At 36.2% G+C, this 19635-nt stretch overlaps 1 protein-coding gene across 5 annotated transcripts in view; it reads left to right on the top strand.

Moving 5' to 3' along the window:
- LOC127972423 (transcription factor Dp-2-like) overlaps positions 1-17404 on the top strand; it is a 50598-nt gene extending 33194 nt beyond the window's left edge. For all 5 annotated transcript variants that reach the window (XM_052575897.1, XM_052575896.1, XM_052575900.1 and 2 more), the window contains 10 exons: positions 4059-4189; positions 4543-4590; positions 4750-4782; positions 9430-9592; positions 11379-11525; positions 12749-12817; positions 13566-13720; positions 14472-14638; positions 16519-16561; positions 16637-17404. In XM_052575897.1, the coding sequence (XP_052431857.1) occupies positions 4059-4189; positions 4543-4590; positions 4750-4782; positions 9430-9592; positions 11379-11525; positions 12749-12817; positions 13566-13720; positions 14472-14638; positions 16519-16561; positions 16637-16736 (1056 nt within the window). In that variant the 3' untranslated portion in view covers positions 16737-17404. The remainder of the gene's footprint in view (positions 1-4058; positions 4190-4542; positions 4591-4749; positions 4783-9429; positions 9593-11378; positions 11526-12748; positions 12818-13565; positions 13721-14471; positions 14639-16518; positions 16562-16636) is intronic.
- The last annotated feature ends 2231 nt before the right edge of the window (positions 17405-19635 follow it).

Genomic DNA, 19635 nt, shown 5'->3' with positions numbered 1-19635 from the left:
TTTGAGAATAAAGTCGGAATACTTTGAGAATAAAGTCGAAACACTTTGAGAATAACTTTGAGAATAAAGTCGGAATACTTTGAGAATAAAGTCGGAATACTTTGAGAATAAAGTCGGAATACTTTGAGAATAACTTTGAGAATAGAGTCGGAATACTTTGAGAATAAAGTCGAAACACTTTGAGAATAACTTTGAGAATAAAGTCGGAATACTTTGAGAATAAAGTCGGAATACTTTGAGAATAAAGTCGGAATACTTTGAGAATAACTTTGAGAATAGAGTCGGAATACTTTGAGAATAGAGTCGGAATACTTTGAGAATAGAGTCGGAATACTTTGAGAATAGAGTCGGAATACTTTGAGAATAGAGTCGGCATACTTTGAGAATAGAGTCGGCATACTTTGAGAATAGAGTCGGCATACTTTGAGAATAGAGTCGGCATACTTTGAGAATAGAGTCGGCATACTTTGAGAATAGAGTCGGCATACTTTGAGAATAGAGTCGGCATACTTTGAGAATAGAGTCGGCATACTTTGAGAATAGAGTCGGCATACTTTGAGAATAGAGTCGGCATACTTTGAGAATAGAGTCGGCATACTTTGAGAATAGAGTCGGCATACTTTGAGAATGAAGTCGGCATACTTTGAGAATAAAGTCGGCATACTTTGAGAATAAAGTCGGAATACTTTGAGAATAACTTTGAGAATAAAGTCGGAATACTTTGAGAATAAAGTCGGAATACTTTGAGAATAAAGTCGGAATACTTTGAGAATAAAGTCGGAATACTTTGAGAATAACTTTGAGAATAAAGTCGGAATACTTTGAGAATAAAGTCGAAACACTTTGAGAATAACTTTGAGAATAAAGTCGGAATACTTTGAGAATAAAGTCGGAATACTTTGAGAATAACTTTGAGAATAAAGTCGGAATACTTTGAGAATGAAGTCAAAATACTTGGAGAATAACTTTGAGAATAAAGTCGGAATACTTGGAGAATAACTTTGAGAATAAAGTCGGAATACTTTGAGAATAAAGTCGGAATACTTTGAGAATAAAGTCGAAACACTTTGAGAATAAAGTCGAAATACTTTGAGAATAACTTTGAGAATAGAGTCGGAATACTTTGAGAATAACTTTGAGAATAAAGTCGGAATACTTTGAGAATGAAGTCGAAATACTTGGAGAATAAAGTCGGAATACTTTGAGAATAAAGTCGGAATACTTTGAGAATAAAGTCGGAATACTTTGAGAATAAAGTCGGAATACTTTGAGAATAAAGTCGGAATACTTTGAGAATAAAGTCGGAATACTTTGAGAATAAAGTCGGAATACTTTGAGAATAAAGTCGGAATACTTTGAGAATAACTTTGAGAATAGAGTCGGAATACTTTGAGAATAACTTTGAGAATAGAGTCGGAATACTTTGAGAATGAAGTCGAAATACTTGGAGAATAACTTTGAGAATAAAGTCGGAATACTTGGAGAATAACTTTGAGAATAAAGTCGGAATACTTGGAGAATAACTTTGAGAATAAAGTCGGAATACTTTGAGAATAAAGTCGGAATACTTTGAGAATGAAGTCGGAATACTTTGAGAATGAAGTCGGAATACTTTGAGAATGAAGTCGGAATACTTTGAGAATGATGTCGAAATACTTTGAGAATGAAGTCGAAATACTTGGAGAATCGGGGACAGTATGCTTGGAAATAATATTTCATATCTTCCATTGCATTCTTTTTTTTTTGTAGCCATAAGCATTAAGATAAACAATAAGATTTAAATTTTCAAATTATGTAATTAACACAAATTAAAGTCAACTGATGAGATCTTAAGTGTTACTAGTAAATAACAAAAACATTTTAACTTTGCCTGTCTTGTTCACAAATTCTACCTCCTTGTGTGAAAAGCAATTTAGAGTTGAGGAAAACAAGAAAGTCATCATGAGATGTCAATAAACACAAGACGTGTCCCTTACACGAGTTTTCAGTCATCATGCAAAACTATGGAAGCTAGGACAGGATGATATTGAGGGGAAATAAGAGAAGATGTTCTGTTTGTTGAGGGGACAGTAGTGCCGCAGTTCATGCTGTGTCCAGCAGTGGGCAGTGAATCCTGACAGGATCTGATAGACTGGCTTTCCTGCACGAGTACACACAGATAAGGAGAGGGGGGTGTTTATGGGTCAGTATGGCTGCACCGAGCTGAACAAAAGAAAGGAATGTAGAAAAGATGCAATTACACGAAGGAGCGAGATGGTGCTGTAAGAGGAGACCTAGAACGACTGTCAGGAAGTATCTTCTTTGTAAATGCATACTTTTAAAGGTGAAATGGGTGTTTGTTTTCAGTGCTAAACTATTTCATCCTATTCTAGCTAAACACAAAACCACAAGTAAGCAATTTTTAGGTCAACTTCCTGAAGAATGTGTTGGTTGGAGGGCCAGTGAAAGGAGCTAATGAGTTTATGAACGAGTGGATGGCGTGAGAGACCCTCGTTAGGACCCTCACTCGCTCGGTGTTTGAATACGCTCTGAGCAGATCTCACTTACGATCACGTCCTGTTCTCTCAGTGTCACCTTCATATACATTAACATACGAGAGAGTGCAGTAACGGGCTGAGAGAGATGCTACCGAAGCTTACTGTAATCTGCCTGCTATATGCAGTGATGCACATTTAAAGAGAGGCATGCTGCAGGATCCAGTGACGAAAATTAGACGTGTTGCCTTGACAGCGAACTAAAATATGTTTAAGTACTAAAATGAGTAAAACTAAAATAACATGTTAAAATATTTCATTGAATAATTAAATTCAATCAATTGAATCAACTAGTGTATGATTAAAATAAATGGAAAAAAAGTTATTAAAATTATTTAAATTATTTAAATTATATAAAATTAAAATTAAAACCTAATATATAAAAGTTATAGCTATTTAAAAAAATACTACAATAATGTAATATATAAATATATTATAACAAAACTACTACTATATTAAAAAATATGAGACTAAAACTATACTATTTTACATATATATATATATATATATATATATATATATATATATAATACTAAATAGAAAATAGTACACAATACTAAAATAACTGATATTTCAGTGTTATGTTGCATGCTTTAGTCAGTTAGCATATTATAAATGAAACCATTTAAATGCAATTCACACGATAAGATGAAATTTTTCATTTAAATTGTTTTTTTTATTTAAATAATGATAATAACAAAAACAATTAATTTCATTAATTTAAATAAAGCTGATATATGAAATGATGGAAATCACAGTGGAAATGTTTTGTCAGCTTGTACATAAAGCTATATATAAATATTTAAAATAATAATAAAAATGACAAAAGCACTTAAAGCTACGATAACCTAAGCTAAAATATGTGAATAATTGATTTCAGATTACTGGATTATATTAGAAAGGAAACAGTTCTATATATTAAAACAATTTATATATAAATGTTGGAATTTTTTTTATTAAATATTTTTTTTTACTTTCCTAAGGTGAATTAATAAATGTTACAAATTGCGTCTGTAGCGCTTTCTATTCACTGTTCACTGCATTGTGGGATCCAGTATTCAGAGCAGTGTGCTGTAAACTGCACATTTTGACAAAAACCGCAGATGATGGGATGCATTTCATTCAAGCACACAAAGTGCCTGCTATGCACTGCACGCTGCAGCACTGTTCCCAATGCATCTGTGAGGCAGCACTGATGGATGAGGACATCCTCCTCGGGGACTCATGTTAGCAGAGAGGCAGGCCCAGGTACAGCAGCACAGCTCATCTACATGTGCTCCAGACCAGAGAAGGTGGAATAGAGGTCGCCTGAAGCCCAGCACATTCATCTCAATGACACATCCTGGATGCTGCCATCTTTGAATTATGGGGGAGAAACCGGTTTATTTCTTCCATAATGGTGCAGTTAGGGCATCTGCCAGCAGGGGGCCAAACCCAATAAAGCCCAGTGATGCTCTGTACTGATCTTAACTAGTCAATCTTCAGTTGAGATTTGCATAACCTTGCACTGTTTTCTCTTTGCAGATTTTGAGCACACCGCAGAGAGTGTCTCATCCTGGAGGTATCCTCATCGGCAGCCCGTTCACACCTCACACAACACCGCTGGCCGTGGTTACTCCAGCGCACCCTCCCCAGGGCGACGAGTGGACCCCGGGGTGAGGGAACACACTGAGTTTAGTGTCATCCTTTGAAAGCGCCCCCTCTTCTGTCCTCATGAGAAGTGATGGAAAAAAAACATTCTTTTCACAATAACTCTTCTGTATTCTTTTTTTCTGTGTTCCATTTTAACGACTGAAGTACTTTTTCATAAAAATCAAAACACATGACTAATTAATTAATCATTACAATTTAACATCAATTTCTTCAAAGTGTAATAAATTATAGATTTGCATGGCCTTGTAAAAATTTTTTTATTTTGCCATATATATTTAATGAAGAATAAAAATTCTGATATTTTTGGCAAACTCAAACCTGTACTTGTTGACTAATGGTGGACTTTTCTTCGTAGAAACAAAAAGAGGACACATGACTACATTGATTCTTATTACTCAGACAGGTGGGCATCAAACCGAAATCTATTTTAAGCTGCATTTGCTGCATTTAAAAAAAAAAGAAAAATTATAATGGTTTTAAAAATGTAAAATGATTTTGTATAAAAAAAAAAAAAAAAAAAAAATAGCAGAGTGTGTGAAATATTAAAATGTGTGTTTTACAGGGATGGACTGTGTTCGAGTGATTCCTCGTCCAGGTAAATGAGTTGAGTTGGGCCACACGTCTCCAAATGAATGGATGTGTGTGTGTGTGTGTGTGAGAGTGTGTGTGAGAGTGCGAGAGAAGGAGAGCGCTGTAGTCTCAGTAGGATTTATGAGGCTCAGATGTTCTGCAGGACGATGGAGCATCACAGCTGCAAACCCAGTTGTGTTTCAGTGCTCCTGTGTCCCTAATGAGTTTCTCTGCTAACATACAGACACACACACACTTCTTATGTCTTAATTTGATATGATTAATGTCATGTTTTTGCATCTGCGCTCGACTCGGCCTCTAGAGCTGACGCTGAATTGGAGCAGCAGTGGTTCTCTGACGTCAGTCGTCAGTGTTATATTTCACGGAGAACGCTGTGCTATCTGCAAGTGTTGATGTGCAGTGCTGTGTTAGTTCCTCTCCATCACACGATGTGTTACTGTAGTGCTCCTACTGTAGAGTCTGATATAGTTATTTTTTATAGCTGTCATTCTAGGTGTGAATGGGGCTTTAATCAAGTTTATGATTGATACCTGTTAATGGGAAAATCCTGTCATCATTTACTCACCCTCGAGTTGTTGTATGGCTTTATTTCAGCTGTCGAACACAAAAGATGATATTTGAAGAATGTTGGCAACCAAACAGTTGACGGTAGCCATTGACTTCCATAGTATGAAAAAAAAATACCAACAACAATAGGCCAGCTTGCGTATGTATAAAGCAGTTTATTTTTTATAAGTTTATATTCACACTCGCTTGTTATGTTGGTTTGTAAGTGTTAATAACTAAATTACATTTTCTATAATATTTTTTAATGCTTTTTTTTATGGATTGAACACTGTATTATTTTCACAGTTTCTTTTATTTTGCTAATATTTTTGACTTGGTTACTAAAAACTAGAAATCTTCTACAACAAAATAATTTTGATTTAGTTTCCAAAGCAGTACGAGCTCTGTGATTTGGTCAGAACGTTTTGAAAATATTACCTCGACCAATGGCGTGAGGTTAGGGGCGGGGCTATCTGTTCATGACCAATAGCAGACGAGGAGGAGTGTTCAGGAAACCTGTTTGAAAACAGTCATTCATTTTACAGTGGTGCTTAATGCTGTGCAAAACACACTTCATCCTTAATGACTAAATACATGCAATTTTGTATTCTGATTTAATATAGTCATTTCCTGTTGAAGCCCACTCAAATTATAAATAGCTTTACTTTTGTAATCAAGCACAGACACACATCGTTACCCTTCTGTGACTCGTTTTTGCTGCATTCTGGCAGATGTGTCTTCTCCTGCGAAAGGTCAGATGAATCTCCCTCCCCCTCTCTCCTCCATCCTCTGCCTCTCTCCCTCTCTCTTTTCTGTCCTGAGACTGCATTTCTGATGATGCTGAAACACTCTTCACAGGGGGGGGTCACATCTCAGCACTGTTGCTAAGCAGAAATCTGTGTGTGTGTGTGTGTGTGCATGTATGTATGTATGATACACACGAGGACCTGTGAGCGGCTCACGTGTGTGTGAATGCATGTGCTCTTCTCCGTCACAGAGCTGCGTGAGCGTCCCTCTTACGCCACTACAGTACTTTCAGTCAATTAGGGGTGAATTTTGTTGATCTGGAACTAATTTGTCCTGGCGACTGAAACCCCAATCATCCACCGTTGCTCCCTCCCCTCTCTCCCCGTGTTCCTCCTGTTTCCCCGCACCTCTCTCCTTCATTGAGCGCCGGTTACATAATTCACCCCACAGTGCAGTTGTGCTATTTATAAAGCTTGCATGTGAGAGAGAAAGAGAATGAATGAACTCTCATCAGGACCAGTCGTGTTTGTGTGCTTGGCTTGGCACATCAGCGAACCCTGAGCCATGTCTTTGTTTTATCGCATGCGTATGACATCAGACGATGCATCACCGTGTGTGTGTAACAACGGAGTAATTCCAGTAAGTGCGACACGGGGAGGTTGATGTTGCCTCACTTGCAGTCACGGATGGATTATGTAACCCGCTGGTGTCTGTGAAGCCCGGAGTATACTTTAACTTTAATGAAAACTCTTGCGTATGCACACAGCGCCTTTCAACACATTAGGACGTCTCATCCTTGTTCAGCTTCTGCAGTGTTTCTCTCCAGAGGTTATGAGTGACTAATAAAATCTATTTGTACCTGTTTCAATTAAAATTCTATCTCTTAACCCCTCACATAAACTCTGAAACATCTCCAGTAGTCTGATTAGTCTGTTTTTCGAATGTAAAATGCACAGTTTTTTTTTTTTTTATCAGGATGTAACGATTCACTTCACTCATGATTCGATTCGATTCGATTCATGATTTTTAGTAAACAAAATTTAAGACAACTTATAAATGAAATGTGTCCTTTTTATTATTGCTTGGACAAAATGCTGCATATAATAATGTAGCACTTGTTTATCATTGCTCTTTTGTTGGTTTTGGTTGCTTTCTTTTGTCCTCATCTGTAAGTCGCTTTGGATAAAAGCGCCTGCTAAATAAAAAAAAAAGTAAATATAATGTAAACGTAAATAACAAAACCAAATTAAAATTTTAAAACAAACCCCAAATCGTATAAATATCAATCGTCTGTGCTCTTTCCAATTAAAATTAGAGACAACCACTGCATTTTAATCATGATCCAAACAAAGATGCTGCATACATGCAACATGAGCAGTTTTTTATCTAAATTAGATTGTATAATTTTGAAATTTAAAGCAAAAAAACAGAATGGTCTGACGTAAGTTTTGTGAAACTATAAATAAAAAATAAGTGCATGAAACAAACAGCAAACAGCTGAACGAGACGCAGATTCACTCTCTGCCAGCAGGTGGAGCTTAAAGCCTCTCCTGTGTTACCACTGTAAACAATGCAGCACTGCCTTTATGAACTTTAATATGCTTTATACAGAGGCAAGATGAAAATAATAAATACATCTAAACTTTTCTAAAGACAGTAAGCTTTCCTTAGACATACATTCATATGAACTCCTACCACTAAATGAATCGTGATTTGTTTAGCATCTCAACTGGCTCACAGTTAATCGTTACATCCCTAGTTTTTTAATACATTTTTTTTAAAGCTCATCAAGGCTGTATCTATTTAATACAAAAAAAGGTAACACCTATTAGTTGCATATTAGCATGCATATTACTAGATTATAAGCCATGTATTAATGCCAATTAAGAACATATTAATGCCTTATTCTACTTGACGTTATTCTACATCCCTAATCTTACCCAATACCTAAACCTAACAACTACCTTGCTAACTATTAATAAGCAGCAGCCAAATTAAGAATTTGAGTGAAATGTTGTAGTTAATAGTTAACAAGTGTTACCTATTCTAAAGTGTTACCAAAAAAAAAAGACTGTGATGTTGTGACATATTATTGCATTTTAAAATAAGTTTTCTATTTTAATATACTTTACACACATGAATCTGTGGCGCACTCAACTAACAACACCCTAACGTCCACAGCATCATAGCAATCATCTTACAAACCACCCAGAGCACCTGTATGCCGAGTTCACACTGCACAGTTTCCAAACTCTTCAGATCGCCGTTGTTTTCACACTGCGTGACTATCTGGGGTAGCATTCAGTTGCTGCGGTGTTCACATTGCATGATGAATCTGCCACGGGGTTTCACACTGCATGACTTTACAATATGAAGAATGGCTGAACCTCTGTCTGGTCCACAAACTACGTCTCCCAACAAAACACACTCGAGAAGTGATAAGGAAATAACATAAGAACCCGCGTGCCTCAGACCGGAGTTCAAGCAAAAGACTGAATTATTAAAAATTATAGCCCGCAAATTGTCTGTGAGCTGATTTCCAGCTACAAGGAGAAACAAAAGTATGCAGGAGGGAGATGCAGAGATTGTGTGTTCTGCAAAGAGAGTTATAATAATTTAGCAGTAACCGTTATATGCTGATGTTGCTGTTCAAGCAAATGTTTGTGCTTGTTTCTAAGTGATTGGCACTCGCATGAACAAGCACAGATTTCCTCCGATTTCGGGCATTTGTCTGTGATTTATCAAAACCTTTTGGCGAGTGAAAAATCTGTCTTAAATCATGCAGTGTGATCTCTGCATTAGCGATCTAGTTTTAGATTTGTCTGGGTTATTGTATTTTTAGAGTCGTGTGCACCACCCATCTCTCAGATGAATGAACTGACTGACTGCGTGAGTGTAGTTGTGTAGTTGTATTCATGGGTTGACGTCACTCACTTTCTCTCACACACTCATCATGTGTGTGCTTGTTTTCCCACCTCTCTCGTCTGAACTTGACGAATCCTGCAGTGAAGCTACAGTGACACGACCCCGGTCCACAGACCCAGTCTAACACAAAACACACATGCATGCTGGGAGCACAAATAAGCAGACTCCCCTCACAACCCCAGATAGTGTGTGTGTGTGTGTTTGTGTGTGTGTATGTGTTTTTAAAATGTTAGAAATGTTATTAAAACAATGCACATAATGCAACAAATCTAATTGGTACTAATATTTGCCCTCTTCTTTTTCTTTTTGTAAAATTGTATTGCTTTTTTTTTTTTTTTTTTTTTTTTTTATTAAGAAAAAGCTATCCTTTACTTGTATTGTTAAGAAATCAAGCGTGCAAACTCTCACTCTTTGTCTTTCTTTGTCTGTGCAGTAAGAGAATGAAGAGGGCAGATAAGAACGGTAAAGGCCTGAGGCACTTCTCCATGAAGGTGTGTGAGAAGGTACAAAAGAAAGGCACTACGTCCTACAACGAGGTGGCAGATGAGCTGGTGACGGAGTTCACTCACGCCAGCAGCCTGATGCCCACCGACTCTGTGAGTGCCACACAATAACACAAGCCTGATGGGGATTTCAGTTTTACTCTTCCTCATACTTTGAGATAGTACTAAACCTAATAGGGCTAGGTTGAAAATATGGATTTCTTTGTATCAATTGGTTCTCATTTTGATGGAGTGATATCGATTCTTAGATCCCAAGAATCAATCTATTGCCGCATTTCCACCAAAATTACCCGGAAGATTTGTACCAGGAACTTTTTTCCCCAGGAACTATTTCCCCCCAGACCTGCTGCTTTCTGTGTTTCCACTGCGGTGTAAAGTACCGGGAAGATTAGGCAAATGGTCTGGTGACGTAGGTCTGCACGCGTTTCTAAATACAAAGTACACTGATTTTGGACGTGCATCCTCTGTAGTTAAGACTTCGCGCATTCGACTCGGGAGTGTGATGTCCACGACAATGCAAATCCTGTAAATCTGCAAACAGCAGCGTACTTGATAACATCAGTCAGCTCGTCTTGACTACTGCAATTTTCCTCTCTGTATATTTACAATAAAACAAAATAGGATATCAAATACCACTGCCTCCTTTCGTTTTCATTTAAACATAATAACAGCTGCAGAAATGTACTTAGTTCAGGGATATGTGATATGTATATATGCAGCCATTACAATGAAACAAAATACTCAACCAATCAGAATGTTTAGCGCCAAAGTCCCGCCCCCGAAAGTTCCGGAACTTTGAAAAGTACCACCTCGCCAGCAGGGACTTTCTGAGGGGCATTTTTTTTACCTGGAACTTTATTTAGTTCCTGGTTCCTGCACTGGAAACACACAGAGTACCAGGCCAAAGTCCCTAGTTCCTGGGTAAAGTTCCTGCGGTGGAAACCCAGCTTTTGCCGTTTTCAGTTGATGCATGAACAAAACTTAATGGAACCGTATTTGTAGCCTGTCATCCAATAAATGAAACAACATATCAGCTTTCAAATTATGTCAATTTTATTATGAAGTTCAAACAAACATTTGGCACTCTTTAATGTGCTGTGATGTGAACTAATCATCTGTTCTTTAATGCTATATATAAATATATATTAGTGCAGTCAAATTGATTAATTGCGATCAGTTTAATATAATAATGTAACAACTGACATGGTTAGGGTTATTTAAGAGATTTTCTTAAATTGGAAAAATCAACATATAATGTACCCGATTGCCTATATATAAATGTGTATAAATATAAATGTGTATCGAATCAAATTATATCGAGAAATTGAAAGTGAAAGTAAAAAGCGAGTATGCATTCAAAAGTCAATCATTTCAATGTCCTGTATATTAGCAAAGACTCCCTGATGCCGACAATTTATTTAAAGTATAGTTACTACAACTGATTTTCTACAATTTGGATTTTCTAAGACTTTCATTGGACTGGTTTCAGCTTTCAGATATGAATTATGCATATAGTCACCACTATGCCTCTCCTAAATGACCATCACTTACTCTGCCTCTGTTTACACAGCAGAATAAATCAGATGTGGGCCGGTAAAAGATGTTAAAGTTCTCATGTTAATTTTGATCTCAGATAATATGTCTTCATAACGAGACTTTGGGTTTGGACACTGGCCTTAGATCAATGCATAAGGACTGCTTCTTCCTGGAGTGAATAGACTGCTATTAGTTCTGACAGTTCCTGGACGGGAGTTTAATCTCTCGCTGCTAAAAGGTGTAATTAAAAGCGACTGTAGCACAGACGCAGGGGTTTGGGGTAGATGATCGCTCGACTCTGTGTGCTTCCTGACATTAATAGATGTTGTGTCTGTACTTGCAGCAGGTGTACGATCAGAAGAACATCCGCCGGCGTGTGTACGACGCACTCAACGTGTTGATGGCCATGAACATCATCTCCAAAGAGAAGAAGGAGATCCGCTGGATCGGCCTGCCCACAAACTCAGCACAAGAGTGCCACAACTTAGAGGTGACACACCATCTCACCGACACTGAGGACCTTCCCACTGATCACAAAGATATTCACATTTGCATCATTTTCTGCTTGTGTGTTTATTCAGAAAAAACTACTGGAATATTCACATATACACTTGAGCTCAAACGTTTACATCCTGTACACCTTGCAGAATCTGCAAAATGTTAACAGTTTAAGAAAAATATGAGGCATTATGAAAATGTTTTTGCCTTGAATAAGCGCTGTCACAAAACCGATGTTTATGTATAGTCCACAAGACAAAACATTTACTGTCTTTGCACGAATGAGTTACTAGATGAATGTCCTCATTTGTTCTTAGTTTGAAAAGATGGATCTCAAAAGTTTGTATCCAAAATGCAATTTGAATGCTTTTATGTTAACGCTTGACAGATTTTACCAGGTGTATGTAAATGTATGACCACAACTGTGCATAATAATTGAGAGAAGTTGACAGAAGCATCAGGAGAGTGCTGTGTTCAAGAAATCTAAAAGGTATTAAGCTTGCACATGTGTTTTTAGGTCTGGCAAACCTCAAGTTTAGTTTGTTTTCATACACATATTTAATTCATTTATTAGTTTATCAAAAAATTGCATCACCAAAGTAAAATCTGTCTGGCTAACTATAACTGGAGAGTTAGAGAGAGAGAGAAACAACTTCTGGTAATCTTACTGCCATTAGCTGGAATGGATTGAGAGCACAAAAAAAAAGCATCATATACACCATCGTTTTCAGTCGTGGAGTGTGAAACCATCGCTGATCAGATGAATCGTGCAGTTTAAGCTCAGCGTAACAATGTGTGATTTTATCGAGGAAAAGTCTGAACGGTTTTCTTTGAAAACTGTAAATGCTAATGCCCTTCGTCACCTTATTGATTGCATGTAAACCTCTAAAAGGTATTTAATTCGAGAGTTTTCAGTGTTTTGTAATGCATGTGAACATATTCCCTGACGAAAATCAAGTAAGATTTACTGAAAAATACTAGAGCAGTGATTTTTGTTTTTGTGAGCCATGTATTATGTGTGGTGTCATGTTCTAGAGACAGAAGTAAATGCATTAATAGAAGTGAGTCTGGCTTGTGTTGTGTTGTGTGTCACATCTGTGAGGGCCTTGCAGACGCAAACAGAGGAGGATGATGATGGAGAGGAAGAGCAGGGGAGAAGCTTGTACACCTCAAACCATCCAATGCTATTCATTTGTGTGTCTTGTCCTCTTTCAGCTGGAAAAACAGAAGCGTTTGGAAAGAATCCGACAGAAAAGAGCGCAGCTGGAGGAGCTAATATTACAGGTTTGTGTTTGTCAGACAGCACTACACATGAAGATCATTTGTGGAAAGAGAATTACATGATTCTGATTCGGTTTTACCTTTCGTTTATACATTCATTTGAGTATTTTGAGGAAGCATCCACCAATATAAGTACATACTGTATAGCACAGTTTCATTTCTAGTTGACAGTAATGGCTTTCTGTTTAGTGACTACGTCAAAAAGCAGTTGAAACGATTGATATCAGTCTTTTTTGACTGATTCATAAAGAACTGACTCATAAGGCCTTTGGTGGCAAAATGCTAAAGAGGAACAATAGTGTGTAAAATGTCGTCGTACTGAAGTGTGATATTACATTAAAAATTATGGAGGAGCACAGACACACAACAATCAGTTCCAGGTTAAAATAAAATAAAATAAGATCTCTAAACCGTAGCAGTGGGAACATTTATGTCCACATTAACAGTGGCCGGCTGTGGAAAAGCAGCAACGCTCTAATACTGATAAATGTTTTTCTGAAACGATCAGAAGTAGTCATGGTCCTGCCGGGATATTGATCAGGAGCAGGGAGGGCTTCTGGAGCATCGCTAAATTAAATGCATTGGCTCTGTCCGAGTCATTGAGCAACCCCCACACATCCCGAGACTGAACCGAATTAGCATCTGACCACACAAAGCTTTTATTCATCAGCCTGCTGACTGATTTAAGGTTAATGAGTGGAGCTCTGAGGGCTGATCTGCTGATTTGTGCATGTCTTTGATCCCTGAGCAGCAGGTCGCCTTTAAGAATCTGGTGCAGAGGAACCAGGCCAGCGAAGCCTCGTCCCAGTCCACTCCTCCTCCTCCGGGATCTGTCATTCAGCTTCCCTTCATCATCCTCAACACTGACGTCCGCACCGTCATCGACTGCTCCATCTCCAGCGATAAGTACGAGATCTTTCTCCACTTTTCTCTCTTCTGTTGAAATATCTCCATAAACCTAGGAAAATGGATAAATAAACAAGTGTCTTTGGCATAAATGTGTGTATATATGAAGAGTTGCCATTTGGAAATTTTCTTCTAAAAAATAAAATTATTCTTTGCCATTAATGCAATGAATAATTTAAATTAAAATGCAAATTTCAGAAGAGAATAAAAGATTTTGGTCTTGTTTTAAAAAAGTCTGGATTTATTTGATAAAAAAATAATTATAATATTGTTAGATATTATTACAGTGTATAATACCATTTTCTGTTCTAATATATTGTAAAATGTCATTTATTCCTGTGATCAAAGCTGAATTTTCTAGTTTTAAGTATCGCGTGATTCTTCAGAAATCATTTCGATATGCCGTTTTCTGATTATTATCAATGTTGAAAACCGTTGTGGTGCTTTATATGTTTGTGGAAACCATGATAATAAATTATTTGCTGAATTTAAATAATGAATAGAAAATTTTAAGGAGCACCATTTATTTAAAAAATAAATATTTTATAACACATATCTTCACTGTCACTTTTGATCAATCTAATGCATCCTTGTTGAATGTCAGAATCCATTTATTAAAAAAAGAAAAGAAAACAAGATCCCAAAATTTTGATTGGTAGTCTATTATTATTGGATCTTTACCAACATTTGACACTTTTACACCATTACACCGACTGTAATGATAGTATCTTGGACTGGTTCCTCCAAACAGGTGTGAATACCTCTTTAACTTTGACAACACGTTTGAGATCCATGATGACGTGGAGATCCTGAAGCGGATGGGCATGTCTCTGGGGCTGGAGAACGGCACGTGCTCTCCGGAGAACCTCAGCGTGGCCAGATCTCTGCTGCCCAAGTCTCTGGACGCACACGTCACCAGTGAGTAGCTCATTTTATGACCAGCTTTCTGACACTGAAAGCCTCCTCCTCATCAGCAGCTCTTGTGTGTAATAGCTTCTAGTTCAAATAAATGATTCTCATGCATCTTAAAAGTGCTCTTCTTGCTTTGACTTCACTGTTGCTGCAAATACCTGATCATCTCCACTGCAGGGAATTGTTAATGTCTTTCAGCAGGGAAAATAAGTATTGAACACGTCACCATTTTCCTCAGTAAATATATTTCTAAAAGTGCTGTTGACTTGAAATTTTAACCAGATGTTGGCAACAACCCTAGTAATCCATACATACAAAGAAAAAACAAAAAAAAATTAAGTTCTGAGTAATAAAGTGGAAAAAGTATTGAACACGGGTGTAAAAGACATAAAAAGCCAAGACAGCGGCTGAAAAAATGAATGGAAATGAATATTAGCTGGTTCAATCCCAACATCTACAGGACCAGGATGATGAAGATGAAACAAGACTGGACAATGATCCCAAACACAGCCAAAGAAACTCTCAGCTGGTTTCAGAGAAAGAAATCAAGCTGCTAGAATGGCCAGCCAATCAACTCACTTCAATCCAATAGAAAATAAGAGCTAAAGGTCAGATGATATGGAAGAGGCCCACGGAAAGGTCAAGATTTAAGACCGTGTGGAAGAATGAGCCAGAGTCACACCTGAGCAATGCATGCCACTGTAGTTTCTCCTGAAGGCAGGCTTGCTGAAGCACTCATTACAACAAAGGCTTTAGTACAGAGTATTAAATACATTTCGGTAGTTCAATACATTTTACAATTCATTTTCAATACTTGTAAATCATCGACGTGCTGAAAAACCTGTTAAACACAATCTACTACATGCATCTGACATCTGATGGATAATTCATATTATTTAGCAAGTATAAAGCCTTTTATCGCCTGTGATAATGAACGTGATATTACGTAGCTTGTCAACTATTGTCATCACCAGATGTTGGTAACAACCCAAGTCAAATACTCTTATAAAAACATTGACTACAGTACAAGATGGCAGAAAATTATCATATACATATAAGCATCTGCACAGAATTGCATATTATTTTCCTCATTGAGTATAAGCTTCATAGTCTCACTCTATCATATTATATAAGGTTTAAAATATGATAATCAACAAAAAACACATCCATATTTTGTTGTTTACAGTTTTTCTAAAGGCTTACTGAACTGATCCATTAAAAAAACTGAATTTTCTGATAATATATATAGAAAATAGTTTGATTAAATAATAAACATGCATTCGGCCCTGTTTTTTATTTTTTTGTAAATCTGCTTTTGCAGCTTCTACGTCAGTCTCCACTTTAAACAGACTTGTTTCCTGTGCAAATGAAGCAACATTGCATGTCTATGGAGTTTCTATCTTCAAAGGGCACCTATAATGCAAAATTCACCTTTACATGTCGTTATTACATGTTGTTATGATTGCAATTTAGTTTTGTACTCTGATGCCGTGTGACAGCTGCTTTCTGTGCCTTCGCTTTGTATCAAAAAAAAAACTATTTCAGAAGTTTCAGCTGATATGCATTAAAAATGCATGATTCCAGTGTAATAGACATGATCATCAAAAGCAAACAGATGTTTTTAGCAGAGTATCAGCTGCTCTTTTCTGGAAAAGGGGGCGGGGAGCAGCAGCTCATTTGCATTTAAAGAGACCTGCACTAAAACGGCATGTTTCTGCTTTTACTCAAAATAGGCATTTTCATGTTATAAATGTTATGATTTGTGGGGGATATTGAGCTGAAACTTCACAGACACATTCTGGGGACACCTGGCACTGTTAAAAGAGGCATAACAGGTCTCCTTTAATACGGGTTTCTAAACCAAGCATTTGATTCTGTCCCTACAGACATGGCCACAAACTCCAACAGGACACCTCTCGGCCACACCAGGTGCGTCCGTCAGCATAACATCCCCAAATCTCCCGAATATCCCAAATATCTCACATCCTCGTTCTCTGTTCCCAGTCTCAGCAGCACGGCCCCGTCACACACCTCAGAGTCCCGCAGCTCCTTCAACGAGGAAGAGGACGATGAGGACGAGGACGAGCCGTCTTCCCCAGAGTGATGGGGAGGCAACTCTACACAGGAAATAAGCTCTCTGTATTACCATATCTGAACTTCCCTCACCATCTCTTTCCTCCTCTTTCTCAAACGCCAGGAGTCTTTGGCTCGAGGGAGACGGTTTACTGTGTTTCTGTGGTGCTTTGTGACTAGCGAGCCGCGGTTCGGGTCATAGAGGAGAGCGAATAAGTCAAGGTTAACACCTCTTCAGTTCACCTGCCTCATGTCAGCTCCGCTTCCTCCCCTGAGGGACGTTCACATTCTCTCCAAACATGTATTTATTTCGGTCATATGTGATTATGACTATATCTGCGTAGTCTTACCGTTATCTTACTGTTCACCCATTGAGAGGAGTCTACATCCTTGCATTTAAAATGTTCTGTTTTTATATATAGGTTGATTCGGTGTCATTTTGTTGTATTGTATAGTTTATTCCTTGTCATTCATCGCAATAGTTGAAGGACAATAAAAGATGTATGGTTGAGTGTATCTGCTGTTCTGGGTTCAGATAGCTGGCGCTCTGATGTCGTCTTCTGAGTTTTTGTTCACATCGAGTGTGGCAGATGGAAAGGAAACTGTCCTGATCCACTCAACCCAACAGAACGAATGAATTTGGGCTTGCAGTGTAACTGGATGTACATGTATACATATATAAACATATACTTTTGGTTACCTGTGATGTGGTGTGGTCTACAAACAAACAAAAAATAATTAAGGTTTAAAAGCCGAATGCTTTAAAGCTGAAATTATTAATATCACTGGTTATTAAATGTTGTCATTCAAAAAAAGTAGATCATTTCAGCAGTATTGCAAATTTGAACCTTGTAGGTAATGGGTTGTGTTCATAAGAACAACATAAACAAACGGTAGATTAATTAATACATTTTAAGAGAACTAGCATTTTCTGTCAACGTTGCTATATCAGTCTTTGTTTTTGTGCTTATTTTTATTTGATTTCAAAATCTGATAAAATGACAAATATACCATTGAAACAATCTGTACCGTGAAGGCAAATATTCTGATCTGATGCCACACTGAAGCAGGAGACCGCTACATCACACAAAAGGCACAAGTGCTGTGTTTATCTCTCGCTTCATTTATTATTTATAATCAAATATTCCACAGAATGGGCGCCAATTCTGTCCCCGGGATATTACAGGTACAAACATGCATAACAATAAACTATAAAATATATTTTATTATTTAGCAAAGTGACCTGCACATTAATCTAACTGCAAATTTAAAGATATATATATATTAAAAACTACCTGAAACACTGAAAATATATAATTTGTACATTTACTGTACCCAGTGCCTAACACTACATTTTAGCATGAACTATAATATTTAAAATATTATTACAGTTATTACTATACATGTATATAATAACTGAATAAAAGTAACAGGAAGGAGTCGTGTCATCATTATTCATGTACATATTAGGCTACATCTACATTCCTGCAAGTATGACAGAAAATGTACTTGAAATGTAAAAAAAAAAAAAAAAAAATCATTTCTGTTACTGAATAGATTTTTCTTTAAAAAAAAAAAAAAAAAATATATATATATATATATATATATATATATATATATATATATATATATACAGAACAGACCAAAAGTTTGGAAACATTACTATTTTTAATGGTTTTGAAAGAAGTTTCTTCTGTTCCTCATGCCTGCATTTATTTGATCAAAAATACAGAAAAAAACAGTAATATTGTGATATATTATTACAATTTAAAATAATTGTTTTTAAATTTATTATACTTTAAATTATCATTTATTTCTGTGATGCAAAGCTGAATTTTTAGGATCATTATCACATGATCCTGTAGAAATCATTCTAATTTGATGATTCATTATCAAAGTTGGAAACTGTTCTGCTGCTTAATATTTTTACAGAACATGTGATACTTTTTTAGGATACTTTGATGAATAAAAAGTAAAAAAAAAAAAAAAAAAAAAAAAAAAAAGAAGCTATGTTTTTAAAATATAAATATTTTGTAATAACAATAAACACTACTGGTCAGTAATTTGGGGTCAGTTATTTTTTTCTTTCTTTTTTTTTATTCAGCAAGGATGTGTTAAATTGATAAAAAGTGATAGTAAAGAAAATATATTAGAATATATATTATTAGAATATATATTATTAGAATATATATATATATATATATATATATATATATTCATCAAATATATTAGACAGCAGAACTGTTTCCAACACTCATAATAAATCAGAATATTAGAATGATTTCTAAATGATCATGTGATCGACTGATGTTACATGTGACACTGAAGGCTGGAGCAATGATGCTGAAAATTCAGCTTTGCATCACAGGAATATATATATATATATATATATATATATATATATATATATATATATATATATATATATATATATATATATATATTTTTAAGTATATTCAAATAGAAAACAATTTTTTTAAGTTGTAATAATATTTCACAATATTACTGTTTTTTCTGTATTTTTGATCAAATAAATGCAGGCTTGATGAGCAGAAGAAACTTATTTCAAAAACATTAAAAATAGTAATGTTTCCAAACTTTTGGTCTGTACTGTATATATATATATATATATTAAGGTCCATAATTTATCCCATTGTTTAGTTTAGTTTAGTTTAGTTTATTTGTTTAGCACATGTTTAGTACAAGTACAAAACTATGCAAGGAGGGAACGAAGCCTAGGCTTGTACAGAGTTCCACTCCTGTTCATATTAACTCATGAGACATGCAGACTAAACACTCAAACAAAAACAAAACAAACAACAAACGAAACAAAGCAAGAGCATAAGCAAAAAACAACAACAACAAAACAACAATACAAAACAATAGTTCAATAACATAAAAGATTTTATCTAGCAAGTCTAGATAAAAAT

The sequence above is a fragment of the Carassius gibelio genome, chromosome B15, assembly GCF_023724105.1.
Source record: "Carassius gibelio isolate Cgi1373 ecotype wild population from Czech Republic chromosome B15, carGib1.2-hapl.c, whole genome shotgun sequence".
Classification (NCBI taxonomy): domain Eukaryota; kingdom Metazoa; phylum Chordata; class Actinopteri; order Cypriniformes; family Cyprinidae; genus Carassius; species Carassius gibelio.
This window is presented reverse-complemented; position numbering and strand designations above follow the sequence as displayed.